The sequence below is a fragment of the Dermacentor silvarum genome, chromosome 6, assembly GCF_013339745.2.
Source record: "Dermacentor silvarum isolate Dsil-2018 chromosome 6, BIME_Dsil_1.4, whole genome shotgun sequence".
NCBI lineage: Eukaryota > Metazoa > Arthropoda > Arachnida > Ixodida > Ixodidae > Dermacentor > Dermacentor silvarum.
The window spans coordinates 116,456,974-116,473,762 of NC_051159.1; the positions used below are offsets into that span (position 1 = coordinate 116,456,974).

At 45.0% G+C, this 16,789-nt stretch overlaps 1 protein-coding gene across 1 annotated transcript in view; it reads right to left on the reverse strand.

Moving 5' to 3' along the window:
• The window catches only part of LOC119456845 (WD repeat-containing protein 7-like), a 124,994-nt gene that overhangs the window by 59,610 nt on the left and 48,595 nt on the right, over positions 1–16,789 (reverse strand). Inside the window, exons 15-16 of the mRNA XM_049669101.1 lie at positions 14,980–15,115; positions 6,148–6,273 (exon numbers count right to left, since the gene is read on the reverse strand). Of these exons, the coding sequence (XP_049525058.1) occupies positions 6,148–6,273; positions 14,980–15,115 (262 nt within the window). The remainder of the gene's footprint in view (positions 1–6,147; positions 6,274–14,979; positions 15,116–16,789) is intronic.

Here is a 16,789-nt window from a genome sequence, read left to right on the forward strand (position 1 = left end):
TGACGGAGCGACTGGAGCAGCGCTACTGCATCAAACTTTGCCAGAACCTGGTTGACAGCCAAGTGGAAACCATTCGATTCAGGCGGCTTTTGGGGACGATGCTATGAGCAGCACACAGATTAAAGAGGGGTACAACCGGTTTAAAGACGGCCGGACATCGGTGGAGAGCGAGCCACGCTCCGGTCGGCCATAAACATGCCAAAATGACCAAGTAATTTCCGAAGTGAACGCTGTAGTAATGCGGGATCGTCGTGTGACTATCTTTTGTCACACGACGTCACACGACGTGTGACGTCGTGTGACCAGCACTTTTTCTGTACATTCCATTATGACCGAAGATTTGGCCATGAAGAGAGTTGCGGCGAAATTCGTGCCGAAGCTGCTCACGGTGGAGCAAAAGCAACTTCATGTTGAAGTTTCGCAGGACATGCTGGATTCCACAAACAGTGACCCCGACTTCATGAACTTCATAATCACTGGTGACGAGTCTTGGGTGTACGGGTACAACCCGGAAACCAAATCGCAGTCGTCACAGTGGAAGCATTCCACGTCACAAAGACCAAAGAAGGCCCGCCAAGTGCGCAGCAACGTCAAAATGATGCTGACTGCTTTCTTTGACTCCCGTGGTGGGGTACACCACAAGTACGCACCACAGGGAAACAATCACCAAAGAGTACTACAGGGATGTCCTCCGTCGCCTACGTGATGATGTGCGGCGCAAGAGACCGGAGTTGTGGTCAACAGGAAATTGGCGCATCGATCACGACAATGCTCCTGCACATTCCTCGCACTTGCTTCAGACTTTTTTTGGCGAAAAACGAGACTCCTGTAGTGCAACAGGCTCCTTACTCTCCTGATAATGCCCCCGGCGACTTCTGGCTGTTTCCCAAAATCAAGAGGCCATTGAAAGGAGCGCGATTTCAGACAAGAGAGGGCATTATGGCTGCAACGACAGCTGAGCTAAACTCCATTCCGAAAGAGGCCTTCTCGGAATGCTTCCAACAGTGGCAGCACCGCTGGGAGAAGTGTGTGGAGTTCCAAGGAGACTACTTTGAGGGTGATTAGGTTTCCAACGCTCCAGTTATGCCCGTTTTTGTTTTCTTCGGCCAAAGGTCGGATACTTTTCTAACAGACCTCGTATTAAACAGTGACCTCTGTTAAAAACAAGACAACTTCACATAAGTTTTCGTTTGGAACGCACTAATAAATGAAATGAAAATGTAGCGTCTGGGCTACGTTTCAAGAAACATATAATAATAATAAGGAAGCCTTAAGAACATTCAGTCACAATTCACGACACAAAGGGTTACATGCTATTTGATGCAGAGAACTCAATAGCAGCAGATGGAAAATAATAGGTGGAAATAAATAGGTACACCATGATTGTTTGGGCACAGGATATATATTTCTCCGGAGGGAGCCTAAACTTTCAGTTAAATTAGCAGCCTGCTGTGTGTTAAACGTGGTTAAGAATGAAAGCTTGAGTGCCTCTTTAAGCCGTAATAGTATTAAAGTTATGAGCGCCAACGTTTGGAAAGCAATGATAGACAAAAACGTAATTGAACTTGTGTGTTGTTTTGTAACGTTTTGTGAGACAATGGGACATACTATACGCTCCACTTAAATATGTTCGCGAAATGCTCATCAGGAGCAAAGGGTCGCGTTTAGTCTCATTTGTTTCGTGCTGCGTTCTATCTAAAGGTTTCCACACTGCATGCGAGAATAGTTTTGGAAGTGGGTACTAACTGGCGACAAGCGTACAAAAGGTGTAAAATTGTTTTCATTGTTGCCAACGCTTCCTCAACAAGGCTCCTTTGCACGCGAGAAAAGCGTTTTCAAGATTCCCGATTAGTTGTTCCTCTTTCTTGCATTTAGATTTGCTTCCTCTAGGTCACAATAAGCACTAATACTTGATTCTTGAGGTAATAGCCAGTTTTCAAACTCGCTCTTTTGAATGCATATGCAAAAGCATGCACGCGCAAAAAGGCGCTGTTGCCACTGGTGTTCGACGCTCTTGCGATAAGTGCGCACAAACATTTCTTTTATGGTTAGCAAAAATGATGGAAGCAGTTAAAGGCTGCTTTAGGGCTTTAAACAATAAATTGCATGTCTTACGCAATTATGTGCTGCTATTTCCTGATATCTATTCAAATTTTCTCACAACTCGTTTCTTTTTGTCTTGCCCTTGCTAACCGAGAGTCCCAGTACAGTTCCTGGGTTTTCATGGTGTAACTCACTATCTATGATAGGTCAATATCCGTAACGAATTAATCTTTCTGCACAGGTTGGGACATGTTTCAGGGGAAAATATATTAATTAGAAAGCCTTGAGAACATTCAGTCACAATTCCGCGCTGAAGAGGTTACCTGCCGTTTGATGCATTGAACTTATTAGTAGCATATGAAAAAGAATAAGTGGAAATACAGGTGCATCATAATCATTCGGTAGAAGATATATGCAACTTCTAAAGAGACACAGAACTGTTTGCACATATTTATCTGTAGTCAACAAGAGAGACATTGGCCGCAAAAAGTGACAAGTCCTAAAATGTAGAGCTGCATGCTACAACATATAGGTTGTTTTTCTAGCTGCAACAAAATTTTCGAAAATTGCCTGTGGCAGATAGCACAATTCTAACCCTTGAGCTAATTTACTTGACGAGGCGGTCATTACTTCTACGAGTGATCAGTGTTTAATTGCATAATAGCGCCGTCCACAATGGTGACATCATAGGACACTGGTGCTGGAACTTCCAAGACAGTGGCGCCATCCGTTATTTGTTCTTGCACATTTTCTGGCTTGCCAAGCCGCTTCTCACTTTAGGACTGGCTTTTTATAACGAAGCTGTTAAGGGCTAGGTTCCAGGAGATCGCGTCTGTAGACCGACCGGCGTGTATAATATATTTGGGCTCCATGCGCGTGGCGGTTTCACGCCAGTTGTGCCTACAGGTGTCAAAACGGATGATAGATGACCCATTGTTATACCCCTCGCCACCGCCGATGCCTCATTCACAAGTGTCGCTATGCTCGGCGGTGGCACGTCACACCAATCGTTGTGCCGCTTTGTCTCGTGACGTAGAGATCGCACTGTTATAAGCAATTGCCCTTTGGACTCGCTATGGGACGGACGCTCTTTTTGATGCGAAGCATCGTATGCTCGGAGCTATGTCACTCCCTCCCTCCCTCCCTCCGCCGCGCGGCGTCCACACCCCTACTGCGCATGCGCATCCTCCTCCCCCCTCTCCTTGTCTCATCTCCTCTCCTCTCGGCATTCCTCCTCTCCTCCGCTCCTCTCCTCTCCGGGTTGCGCAACAAATGGCAACACCTGCGCCTCCGCGCGCGATAATGCGAAGCAGCTTAGGTTAGAGGCGCGACGGTAGGCGCCCCAGAGGCACCGGCGACAGTCACCTACACCGCGCGCGTTCAGTGCGAACGCGGGCAAAACGCCGACGCCGTCGACAACAGTTCTGCGCGTTGCTGGTGCTGCTGCATGTCCAAGTTTATACAGCTGATAAAACTACCTTGAGTCGACCCCATGGCTGCTTCGCATACTACTCAGGGTTCCCCTACGGGAAGATGGTGTAATATTTTAACCACATCTTCCAGGATCCCTATGTCAAGATACTGACGATGCCATGCACTGTGCCACGGCTATGAACGCTGTGGCTCATATGCTAGTCTATGACGATGGGGCGGACTTGGCGCAGCATACGCACTGCTTGGCCATCGCGGCGGCCGAGAACAAGACGCTGGTGCCCTTGCTCTTTGACGAACATGCCGAAGGCATCATCTCAATATAGTCAGTAATGATAATATATAAATTCACTATAGCAATATTCACTATAGCAGATCCACGATAGTCACAGCTTCGCTGGGTTACATCTTCACAGTAGTGGAATGACTCTGACTTTTTTGATAAAGTATAATGACAATTTTTATCAGTCACAACAATCTGAAGAAACAATGAAGCCAGAGAAAGCACAAGGGAAGTTAACTGTTATGTTTGATATCAGTGTAAGATAACAAGAAAAGGGGCAAATTAATGTATAGACGAAAAGCTAACTTGCTGCAAGTGGAACCGAACGGGCATCCCCCGCAAATAATCTAACGTGAGTGCTCAGCGCGAAGTTCGCATTCAGCGCTTGTCCTTGTCTTATCTACGTCCTCGTTCAACTTCCGCGCTGTATACACTCACGACAATGGATCACTAACTGTCCCAATCAGCCACACCCTGTTAAGCTACCACTGCGCCATCACTCCGGGCGCTTTCCTGGGTATTTGCGTACAAGACTAGCCCTGGGAGGGGGAGCCAGCGCCACTCTGGCTATCATCACTCTCATGGCTATAATCTTGTTCACATACAAAACACCCGAGAAAGTGGACCGGAGGATGGTGCCAAGATATCCAGAATTGGTGAAGCATCGCATATGCAGCGGAACATGTGGATTCTGTTCCCACCTCCTGCAAGTTATCTTTTTGTTTACTTTAATTTTCCATTAAAGTTATTTTACGCTTTAATTATAAACGTAACAATTACATTTCCCTATGCTACATTTGACTTGATTGTTTCTTTGCATGATTGTGGCTAACAAAACTCGAGCCCTTCGGATCCCATTTTATTCTGCATAATTTGCTAGCACCACTGAATTTTATTTGTTTTGTGTGCCTTTAAAGCGCTATTCGGTTTGCCACTGCATTCTATGCGTTGCTTGTACTTTGCACACAAATTTCACTGCTAATTTTCTGATGTTGTAACGACATTTTGACATGAAGCGTCTTTAGAACTGATCGGAATCAGAGGAGGTCGTTTGCTAGAACCGCAAGTAACGAAAACATGTTATAGCATTATCGCTTATACCTTCGCAACCGTGCTACCTACGCTCCTTACTTTAGTATCGTTGTGTAGAAAAAAGAAGCCATTACTTAATCATTTATGTGTCGTGTGCACAGATGGCGCCGATGTCGCACCACACATGACGCAATCGGAGCTATATTTAGCATCTCGCTTGGCGTTCAGAGATGCATAGATCGGCAGTACGTTTGTCGATACGAGTGAGAGTGGTCGCGCTTGAGAGAGCTCACTCAGGCCATCACACTGAAACCTGTGCCCTTTAGTAATTATAAGGCGTACCGATGTGCAATTAGTTGGAATGATTTAATGCTTTCTGGTCTATGCCATTCCTGTGTTCGACCCACGTACGTTCCAGAAATGGCGTGGATAGGCTCGCGCAGCGAGACAGAGGGATATTCAAACCCTTTTGACCACAGCGGAACGTTTCCGTCTCTATGGGAAGCGCAAGCCTAGGAGACGGAGGCAGGCGAAGGAGCCCCTGACTATGTACGAGCGCAGTGGGCTTGAGCCGCGCAGGACAAGCTCGGGCGCCGACATTATCGAGGACCCTTTTCTTACCCTAATGCCCAAACACCCTGTGGAAAACAAACGGACACACTGCGATTAAGGAGCGAGGACGATTACAAAATTAAGGCGCGAGACCCCCACTACCTGTAGCTTAAGTTAGGCATGTAACCTTTTTAATGAGTGAATAAATATAACTTGTGTATTCGGTTACGTCATTTCTGTACCCCAGTGCCCTATACTCCGTCTGCAGCACGCACAAGACGTTTCACGCACACCACTGCGGCCGCGTCCCTAATACAGCCAACCGATTTTTTTTTGACATCAGGATCTTCTTTTTCTGGTTTGTTCAGTAGAATTGAACTACTGGAACCACACACACGCAAGCGCGGACGCACACGCACACACAAAAGTCGCAGTTTTGCCCGAAAGGCGTAGCATCGATTGCGATAGCAAATTAGTCTACAGCTATATGAAGTACGGATAGTAGTTTTATCTGCCTTATAAACTTGTAAACGTTCGCTTACGTACAAAATTAACAAGCACGGTGTCACGCGCGCACGAGCAAACATCAACAACACATCTCACTCGATGACCGCGGTAACTCGCTGTCAAAACGCTGAAGTGAGGAAGCGCGGAACGCAGGAGCGAGTGAATTGACCTTCGTGCTGCCTCTCGCTTCAACGTGAATTAAGCGGCAAAAACGCAGCGCACATGAAGCCATTAGCCATCCGCGCACTTTGCAATCTTGCAAGAGGCGCTTGCAAGGAAATAAACTTATTACTACATACCTGATGACTTCTTGTGTGTCTCGGGTGATGTGGCGGACGTGGCGAGGTATTTCTGGTACTCGGCCTTGGTGAGGCTCTGCGACTCCAAGGGCAATGATCCCGTATGCTGCTCGGACTGCATTTGCACTGCACGGTACAAAGCCCAAGATCTCATACGAAACACTGCTTCTGCCAACTGAACACATCTTGTTTAAGCAGACACCTTTTCGGCAGCGAAGAAAGGTATTTTGCAGATATATTCATAATCCTGGAAGTTATGCTCAGTAGAGGAACAGTGAATGTATCAGAAACTGAGCAAGGCTTCGCAAACATTTCAGAATAGTATAGGATTTGTCTTAACACAGAGTGCAGCATAAAGGTTTAGACAAATAAACAGGCTATTCTGGCGTGAGAGCAACCAAGGCCATCGTGTGCCAAGCACAAGGTGCAACTCTAGGTTAGAAACTACTGTAAAATTCACTTTTAATAGATGATATTGAAAATTCACAGTGATCTGGAAACACTGGCCGCGTCCATCATCTTCTCCGGGGTGTAGTGGTGAAGCGCCTGTATGGTGTACGGATCAGCAGTCGTCGCCGTGTAGCTATTCAGGATTCTAAAATGCAAACAGTCGCGTTCGTCTTTCAGCATATAATGAAGAGCCAACTTGCCTCCACGTATCAGCGAAGCCCTCCCTATCCACTGGTTTATGCGCTCTTGAACATCCGTCCGGACGACATTTTCAAGAGGCGTACTGCTTTGAAACAAGCCTTCGCCGAGGCTGTTTTCGTGGCGACGTGCATTTCGAACCTGGCCTATGAACAATTACTGATACGCTCTCGAATTTTCGACTGAAGTCTCTAAAACAACTTTGCTTTTCATTACAATCGCCGTGATTCGTTGCGCCCGCAAGAAAATGGCTTTCATGTCGAACATTGAAGCTCCAGTAATAGCGTTCTTCGTCGAAGCTGATAAAACTCCCATGTATGGAGCTAATATGGACACCGTGGTTGCTCCGTTCGCGTTGTATTTTCGCTTCGAGCGCGTGAACTGAAATTGTGCGAGTCAGGTTCGTACATGCACGTCCCGTGAAAACGGAAAACGAACGCGATCTGCTAGTTGAGGTCAGGTTAAGTTAATTTGTTCCGTGCGTTGTTTTCTGTCGTTTCGCATGACAGTGCGTTGGCATTGCACGTATTCTTTCACGTTCCTTGCACTGCATAATTCTCGTACTGCCTTTGTGTTGCGGGCGTTCGTAAGTATTGAGGCTGTTCGACAAACTTTACCAACCCAAATATATATATATATATATATATATATATATATATATATATATATGGGAATATCTTGTTGCTCTTGAACACTGATTAAATACACCGGCTCAGTCGCCATCTTCCCTCAACTCTCGCTTCGTCTTTTTCTTTCTCCCTCCTTGTTCTCTCCTGATTATGTTCTGTGCTTATTCGGCTGCTACTATATATATATATATATATATATATATATATATATATATATATATATATATATATATATATTATCGTAATGCGAAGACGTGGGTTCGTTCCCCACCTGCGGACAGTTGTTTTTTCGTCCATTTTCATTTCCATTAATTTATCATTTCTTTAATTCAATTAATAAGTACAAGTAATTTCCCCTATGTTGTCCTTGGTGTTATTGTTTGTTGGCTTCTTATGATATGCTTATTAAAAATCGGGCCCCTCGGTTCCCTTTCTTCTCCTTCACTACATAACGAGGTCTCGAATCCGGCAACAATGATGCCTTCAGGTAGCATATGTGGGTTTATTGACCAGTTGCCATCAGCCAAAAAGATCACGTGCTTGTGACGCCTGCGGCAGAAAGGATGTTCCACATCCGCCCTATGGTTTGTGAGTGGTGGCGCTGGCTAACGCTCCCAGGGTTAGTTATAGTTGTAAAAATATAAATACCCCAGAAAGTGGATGGGAAAACGGCTCCGCGGTAGCTCAAATGGTGAGAGCATCGCACGCGTAATGCAAAGACAGTGGGTTCGTACCCCACCTGCGGACAGTTGTTTGTTCATCCATTGTCATTTCCATTAAGTTATCATTTATTTAATTCAATTAACACGAACAAGTGATTTCCCCTATGTTTTCCTTGGTGTTATTGTTTGTTGGCTTCTTATGATATGCTTATAAATATATATATATATATATAAAGAACTATTTGGGAGATACAAATCACGGCTATTTTACAGCCCGATATAGTTTGTGTGAATGTTCATATATTTCAGTAATATGATTGGAACTACTGAAGAACAGTCTACGTAATGCCCATGCGTAACTAGCGATGAGGTTCGAAAGGTTTTGCAAAATGGGTCCCGGTAAAAAGCGGCAGGCAAAGATGGAATACCATGCCATTTGGTCAAAGATGAAGGGAATATTATACTTAAAAAGCAAGCGACCCTTTATTCACAATGCCTAAAGATTGAAGTGAATAATGCCAACATCATACAAATGAATGAGAAGGGAGACACTAAAGACGTGAAGAATTAGACACTTTGCTTGCTTTTGGTACTGAGAAAAATGTTCTCCAAGGTAGTTTCCAATAGAATGAGGATAACAGTTGACTTCAATGAACCAACAGAACCGGCTGACTTCAGAAAGGGGTATTCTGCGATGGATGACAGTCATGTCATCAATCAAGCAATTGAGAAAAAATTCGCAGTATCGATTGCGATAGCAAATTGGTAGACAGCTATACGAAATAAGGATAGTAGCTTTATCGGCCGCATAAACTTGCAGACATTCGTTTACTAACTAAATTAACAAGCATGGTGTCACACGCGCACAGGTAAGCATGAACATATCTCCCTCGATGACTGGGGTAACTCGCTGTCAAAGCACCGGAGTCAGAAGCACGACGGCAGAAATGCGCTTAGAGTGTCCATATAATTGCTATCGCAATAAAATCTGCGAAGTAAAATTAACCTCTATGTATGGCTCTGATAGATTATGAAAAGGCATTTGATTCAGTAGAAATACTAGCAGTCATGGAGGCATTGCGTGATCAAGGAGTACCGGAAACATACGTGAATATCATAGCAGATAACTACAGACTCCACTGCTACCTTAATTCTCCACAAGGAAAGTCGAAAAGTACATATCAAGAATGGGTTAGGCAAGAAGACACAAGCTCTCCAACGCTATTGACTGCATGTTTAGAAGAAGTATTCAAGGCTAATAGTTTTGGAAGGATTAGGAGTGAGGATCAACGAGGAGTATTTCAGCAACCTATGGTTTGCAGACGGCACTGTCCTGTTCAGCAACGCTAGAGATGACTTGCAACGAATGATTGAGGATCGTGGCTATACAAAGCATAAGAGTGGGGTATAGGACTTTATATAATTTTTTAAAATATGTTTTACAGTCACATTTAAGCCAAAGTGATATGACCAGCTTCTGAAAAAAGTCGCAGTTTCGCGCGACAAGCGAATCATTCAATGCGTTTTCAAATTAATATACAGCTATACAAACTAAGGTTAGTCGCTTTATTAGCTGCATAAACTGCTGTAAACATTCGATTACTAACTAAATTAACAAGCAAGTTGTCACGCCCGCACAGGCAAACATGAACACATCTCACTCGATGACCGCTGACGCTCGCTATCAGAACGCTGGTGGGATGAAGAGCGGCAGCAGCTTCGATAGAATTCTCCTTCGTGCAAATGCGCAAATTAATCTGGTGATGTTGGGTTGGGCGAGAAAGATGTTTTCGAGTTAGCCTGATCATTTACACTCAGTCATTTGTAAACGCTAGCGCAAGACAGGGGTAATTGGAGATCGCAGGGAGAGGCCTTCGTCCTGCAGTGGACACAAAATATAGGCTGATGATGATGATTTGTAAACGATTAGGATCATTTAACAATTGTGCTGGGTCCTGGAAGGTGACTGCATGTAAGCGTAGTTTCAACTATGTTCACTACAACAAAAAATCTCGAAGACAGGTAAGGAATCAACTTCCAATGTTGATGGTGGCACAAACATTTCACTTTAATGGTAATTTTATTTATATGGGCACTTCAACCAGATTTCTGCTTTCGGCGTCGCCGTCGCCATCGCCGTGAGGTTCCGTATAAATTCCAAGGGCGATAAAATCGTCGCCGCGCGCCGTATGCGCGAGTGAAAGCGCGCGGGGGAGGCGCGCTAACACGGAGAGCGAGCGCACGGCGGAAAGCAAACGCGACCGTCGCGCGAAAGGACGTGGAGGTATGGGAGGGAGGGAGGCGGGGCGACGATGTGCTCCGGCACCAAAGGTGTATCTTGCAATCGGGCGTAAGGGGAACTTGCCACTCAATCTCCCACGCGAAAGCAAGAAAGCGGGAAGGCAGCGCGGGAGGGAGGGGGGGGGGGGCGCAGCTTCTACTCTGCCAACAACACCGTTCGTACTTTGCCCGGCTGTGGCCGTCGCCCGCACGGTCTCTTATCTCCACACGGCTCTGACCTTTGTTGCGCTGTGCATCCGCCGCTCAGTTTCCGTTGAAGCGATAGACCGCACGAACCTTCACCCGCTGCGGCGAGCACTTGCGGCCAGCGTTTTGACAGTCGTTGTCTGCGGTCATTCAGTGTGATCTATTCGAGTTTGCGTGTGCGCGCTGACACCACGCGTATTAATTCAGTTAGTAAGCAAATGTGTCCAAGTTTATGCAGCCGATAAAACTACTATCCCTACTCCGAATAGTTCTCTACTAATTTGCTATCGGAATTGATGCTTCGTTTTTCGGGCGAAGCTGCGCCTTTTTTTGTACAGCGCGAAACAATGAAACACACCGGCAAAGAAGAAAAATGAATACGTGCTTATTTCCTTCTTTGCCTGCATTATAATTCAATATACCATTACATTGCCTAGCCCCGCTTTTCACCCTTTTTCACAATATCATAAATTATTTTACAAATTCGCTTTCAGGTATGTATATGTTTCTGGCACGATAATTTCGTCCGTGCAGTTCACATTTGCTTTCCTTAACATTGGTTGTAGCCTTCATTTCCTTAAGGTCATTCTCTGGCGTCACCTTCAAATCACTTTTACTAAGATAATTATTGCTTCAGATATTAAACATATAACTCAGCTATGAAGTAAAGGCAACAACAGGTTAAAATAAATATGATTCTATTAGAAATGTGTGCTCCAACTGGTAGCACATGCAAGAAGTTAGTATACTTCGTTTCATACATAGCAGATAACGCTGCGGAAGCTACACAGATAGCGGGTTCATGAAAAGTATCACTCTGCGCGTTTCGCAGTGCAGTTTCCTTTGATCTGGGATGCTTTCTAGAGAAGAAACTACTTCTTATATTACAAATATTACTTATAGAGGCAAGTTTATGAGAAAATGCATATTTGTGCACTCTTGTGCCCCCAGTATGTGATGTTTTGGTCGCTTCGAAAAACTGTTTCGAAAGCTCAAACAAATACTCAAACGTATACTCAAACAAATAGCAAAGTGCAAATGCAGGCACATGCAGAACCCGTACCTTTGAATTCCGCCAGCAGTTCGGACATGTCTCTAGAGGCGCGCAAAGCCGTTCGAGCAGTGGAAGCATCTCTGCGTTGTTTTCCTTCAGAGAGTTCAGGAAGCCTTGACACGACGCAAGCACAACATGTACAGTGAGTGACGAAGACAAGAAAGAACAAGAGCAGTGCATCGTAAATGAACAGACAACAAGCAAAAATGCAAGACTTGACAGTGGGGAAAAACTGGCATACCATCGCTAATAGACTTGAAATTCAAATGAAGAACAGGGACCACAGGAGAGACAGACTAGTGCTTGTCCGCGTCCGTCCTGTCGGCCCTGTTTTTCCTTCGCGCTTCAAGTTTACTAATGAAACAAATATGGCACGCAAGCACAAAGAACACTCTTGGGGAGCTGATTCATGGCTGCACACAAGGCAGATTGGGATTCTTGCGAGTATTTCACTGGTTATAGAATGTTTTGGGATTTAATTGACAGGACACAGAAGCGTTGCTGACATTAGGACGAATTTTTCATTGGGCATAGCAAGTTTTTCAGGATCTGATTGACAAGGTCTTATAGCAGTGTTGATAATTTAATTAATTTTCTGATATATCAAGTATTTTTTTTTTGCAAATTTGAATTACAGGAACAGTGTTTACATGCTGACAGCGTCTCGTCTAGGTCCAGCATTTTAAAATATTTGATGCAGGAATGCGCAGAAGCAGTGTTGGAATTTTAGAAGGCTTTCCGCAAGACTGTGGGAACTTTAAAGTTTTTATGAAATACACAGAAGCAGTGTTGACATTTAGTAATTTCTTGTAAGCGTAGGAATGTTTTGAAATGTTATTGGCATGGCGCGTATAAGCAATGCTGATAGTATAGCGGATTTTTCAGTGGATCTTGTGAGTTTTTCAGATTTTCTTGCCAGGGCATAGCAGCGGTTACATTTTAGCACACTTTTCAGCTAGGTCCAGTAGAAGTTTAGAGTTTGATATACAATGTGCAGAAGCGCTGCTGGACGTTTTAGCAGATTTTTTCTTGACTCTTGTGGAACTGCCTTTCTGATGAGGAAAACCAGTATAAACAAAACGGAATTCTCAAATCCCAGGAACAACCACAAAAATATGAACTATGTAAAAAAAGACAAAGTTAAGTAAACGCTGCCAACCAGTGTAGGCAAAAAGAAAAAAAAAAGGAACATGTTAGGAACACGTGGGTGCTAGGCCATGGCTTCCGTCTGAGATTTTGTTACCTGTTGCCGTCTAAATATCTACAGTAGAGACTTCATATAACGAACACGGATATAACGAAGTTACTATAAATTTTATTGGTAAAGCTTTAGTTCTATGGAGTATTCTAACTCCTGCTATAACAAAATAGACAATGCGAGATCTGATAGACAATGCGGTATCGGTTATAGCAAGGCAAAATTTTGTTGACACTTGCCTCAAAATGTACATTTTGAAGCAAGAATGTCAAGTACAGTTACCGATCGATTTTTCAAATTCCTGATTTTTTGGACCTGCACGATTCCTACGGCACCACCACTAACCCGCGTGCCAATGAATGACGGCAATAACAGAAATTTCGGACGACGCACGGTGTTATCAGCATGAACCACGAGCGCAATGCCGCAAACATGGCGGCCATCAACAATCTTGCCGCCGTGTCCACTGGTGAGTAAATTTGGTAACCGATTCCCGATGAAGTGGCCTAAGCAGTGCGGCCGGTGGAGTAGCAGGTGACAAGCGATCACGGGAAGGTCGCCGCCAATATGTTCGTGCTCGTAAGCATTATAGGCGATCGAGCGTGGGATCAGACGCATGAGATAGACTGAAGGCCATAGTAGCGACGTACGGATTCACGTGCGGCTCTCGCCGTGTCGAAAAAGTATCTCAGCGGCACGCGTGCTCGTTTTTATGTTCCCATTCGTCGACCTATGAGATGAGGCGCACTGTCCAAAGATATGCTTTAGATGGCATTGTTCTACAGATACCGTGATCCATGCTCTGATTGTAATAATAAAAGAATATTAACGCGATAGCGTTTAGGGCCCCGTGTCGCAGAAAATCCGGTGTCGGCAACCGGCGTGTGATCGCGGGTGGTGGAGAAAATCGGCCAACCACATCGACCGCGCAGGCCCTCCACGTGGTGCAAGGTTTCGGTGAACAAAAATTGAATTTCCCACAATGAAATCCGTCAGAAAAACGGTAAAGTACGACTTTACCATTCGGCGTCGGATTCGCCGTCGGATTGTTTACTAATCGGCGTGGGACTATATTTTGAATGTACGGGAAAACCTAATTCTGCTACGAGGAAACTCAAACACAACCCCTTTTCCAGCCTTTCTACCAGACATGCGCGCGTCGGGACAATAGCAAACAATTAATAAAACAATAAAAAGGTGCTAGGGCTTTAACATTTTAATATAAGACCACTTATATTGCCCCTGGAAAAACGCCTTTCCAGCAATGCATTTCAGTTTAAAAGTGAAGCTGACTTTAAGAGCATCGGTGTAAGCTTGGTCTTTGTAAGCTGGCTTTCCCACGTTCAGTGTTGCAGTGAATGAAGCCTACTTGCCGTATGCGAACGATGCGATGCGAACGGGTCCCGATAACGCTATCGCGTTCTACTCTTAAAGGCGAAGCTTAAGCGTCCTCCAATTTTTTTTTGTGCCTGGCGCTGCTTTTTTCTGTTCGAATTTTTCTGTGAGAATGAAAGTGCTGCTGCCGCTGTTCGCCAGGTTTATCCGGAATTTTATTGTTCCAGGCAGCAATATTACTCTATGTTAACATTAAGTACTAGTTTGTACGTGGTTGTAGGAGCAAAGTTAGCAGACTAGAAACAAACACAAGGAGGCACGAAGTGGGTGATAACAATGCTTGTCATCGCGCATTTTGAGCAATGCCGCTGATGACACATGCCACTCGTCTACTTCGTGCTTGCTTGTGTTTGTTTCTATCCGGCTGACTGTGCTCATAGAATCCCCTCACTTCAGCGGGGGTGAAGTGTGCATGTGATAGTCGTTTTCTTTCACAACAGGGCAAGAAAAAAAAAGACCTATGCTTGGGCAAATGGTTTTTGACCAAAAAGTGGGATCTTGTGACAAAATCTGAGCGAAAATAGTGCAGCGGTAAACAAGAATTCTTCTTTTAGAGTTCTTAGCACTACAAGAATGCAGTTCATTGCACTCGATAGACTTCGTGCATAACCTTTTTCTACGATACTTTTTTGCTGATGCGGATGATGTATGGGGTTTAAGGGTGCAAGGAACAGGTCTGGCCGAAGCGCGCCTACCAGGCATACTTTTTCGTAATGCGTGGCAGCTGTGCCGTGCGAGCGAGCCACGCAAGATACCTACCGATGAGTGCCTCAATGTCGAAGAAGAGCACGTGGCTGAACTGATCCATGTGGTTGGTCCTTAGCCCCTGGATCATGAGCGGATGTGCCCGGGAGCGAGTGTGGACACTGTCGCCTGCTTCATGGCCCATTCCGTGCTGCGTTCGGAGGATGGAGACATAGTTAAAGGGAAAAATTACGTGCCATTCATCTGCTGTGAAGGTGGATTACCAGCGAAGCAGTTTGGCACACGACATAGAGGTGACACAGAATTTATATCAAAGCTATGAGCAAATTTTATTTCTCTTGAGCGGTGAAGGCAGTCATCACGAAGAAAGCACGCGCACACACTTTTATTTTGATCGGCGGTCTTGATCGGCGGCATGTATTCGCGTGGAAGACTACCTCGGGAAGCCGGAGGATACTAGACCCGCGCGACGGGACCGCCATGCCGGGAGAGCGGAAGGAAACTAGGCACGCAATCGCTTGGAATGACGACAAAGGGAGGGTGGTGCGAGCGTACACATGGCCGACGCGGGTCGCACAGCGGCAAATTTTTGAGAAACCCTTAGTATCTACCTGAGAGTCTACTGAGTTTGAAAATAATGGCCATTGATAACTAATCTACTGAAAATGCACATTCAGGTGATCGAGACGTATAATCTTTTGCATAGATTGAAGAGATTTTGTACGAAATTGGGGAGCTAAGTTTTTGCACACTCAGATCTGTTGACGGACACGAAAAATGCATAGAACCCTAGCCATAGACAACTTTGCTGTAAAACGTGGGACACACTTTACTTGCAGGTACTCACAAGTCACTTGTAATGAAATGGGATCTCAAAACAAGAGTCACGCCCTGCCTTGCATCGTTACCTCTACCTTGCGTCAGCTGACTTCCTCATAGGACGGAATTAGCTCACGCTAGGCAGGTATAGTTGAAGATTGCTGGGAAATGCCTGTGGCTTGCAATGAAAACATTTGGCTGACGATGACAGGGACCGTTTACTCCTGATCGATTGCTTTCAGATATATGCTCTCTTCTGCGTCACTTGACACCTGGCGCAAGGCCTCATCAGAGTGAGCGATAGGCCTTCTGTCGTCTCTGTCTGTCGTATCGACTCAATTATCGCCCCAGTTGATCTGCAATAATGCAAGATTTGCCAATTCATAGTTTTCGTTTATTTGCAGCTCGATTCCTGGTCGCGGGATTATACTGCCAAGCGTACTTGTTCATGTTTTCCGATGACCGTCTTTGAGCGACTACCAAATGATAAAAGGTATCGTTCAGCGCGAGACGCGCCTTTCTGTATAGAACATTTCTCGAATGTTGTCGCTGATTCTATCTGTTTAATTGTTTATTCGCAATACTGCTAGTCTCAGTAGGACCAAAGCAGGTGAGCACTGTATTAGGCAGTTTTTCAAAAAAAAACAAAACAGCTCGTACAGCATGGTGCAGTAAAAAAAATCTACTTTAAGTATTGTAAAAACCGCCAATGACGACGTGAAATACAATACTTTTGATTAGTATAGCAACACCACTCAGTAACAAATATTATTATTACTAAAACTTATATAAAATACAGGTGTAATCACAAGCGTCGCTGTGGTCGCATGGCTCCTGAAGTGAGGAAGACAAAGACAAAGCGATCAGTGTCGCTGGTTTCCTCGCGCTGGCGTTTGGCTGGAACTGCTCGGGTGCTCTTTGCGCTGGACCTAACGTGACTGGGACTCAACGCCTATAAACCCCATATCATTTGGTGGAAGTGCGGGGTAACCTAACAACTCTCCCTGGAACTCCGGAGCCGCACTCTGCCCGCCGCTACCCCCAC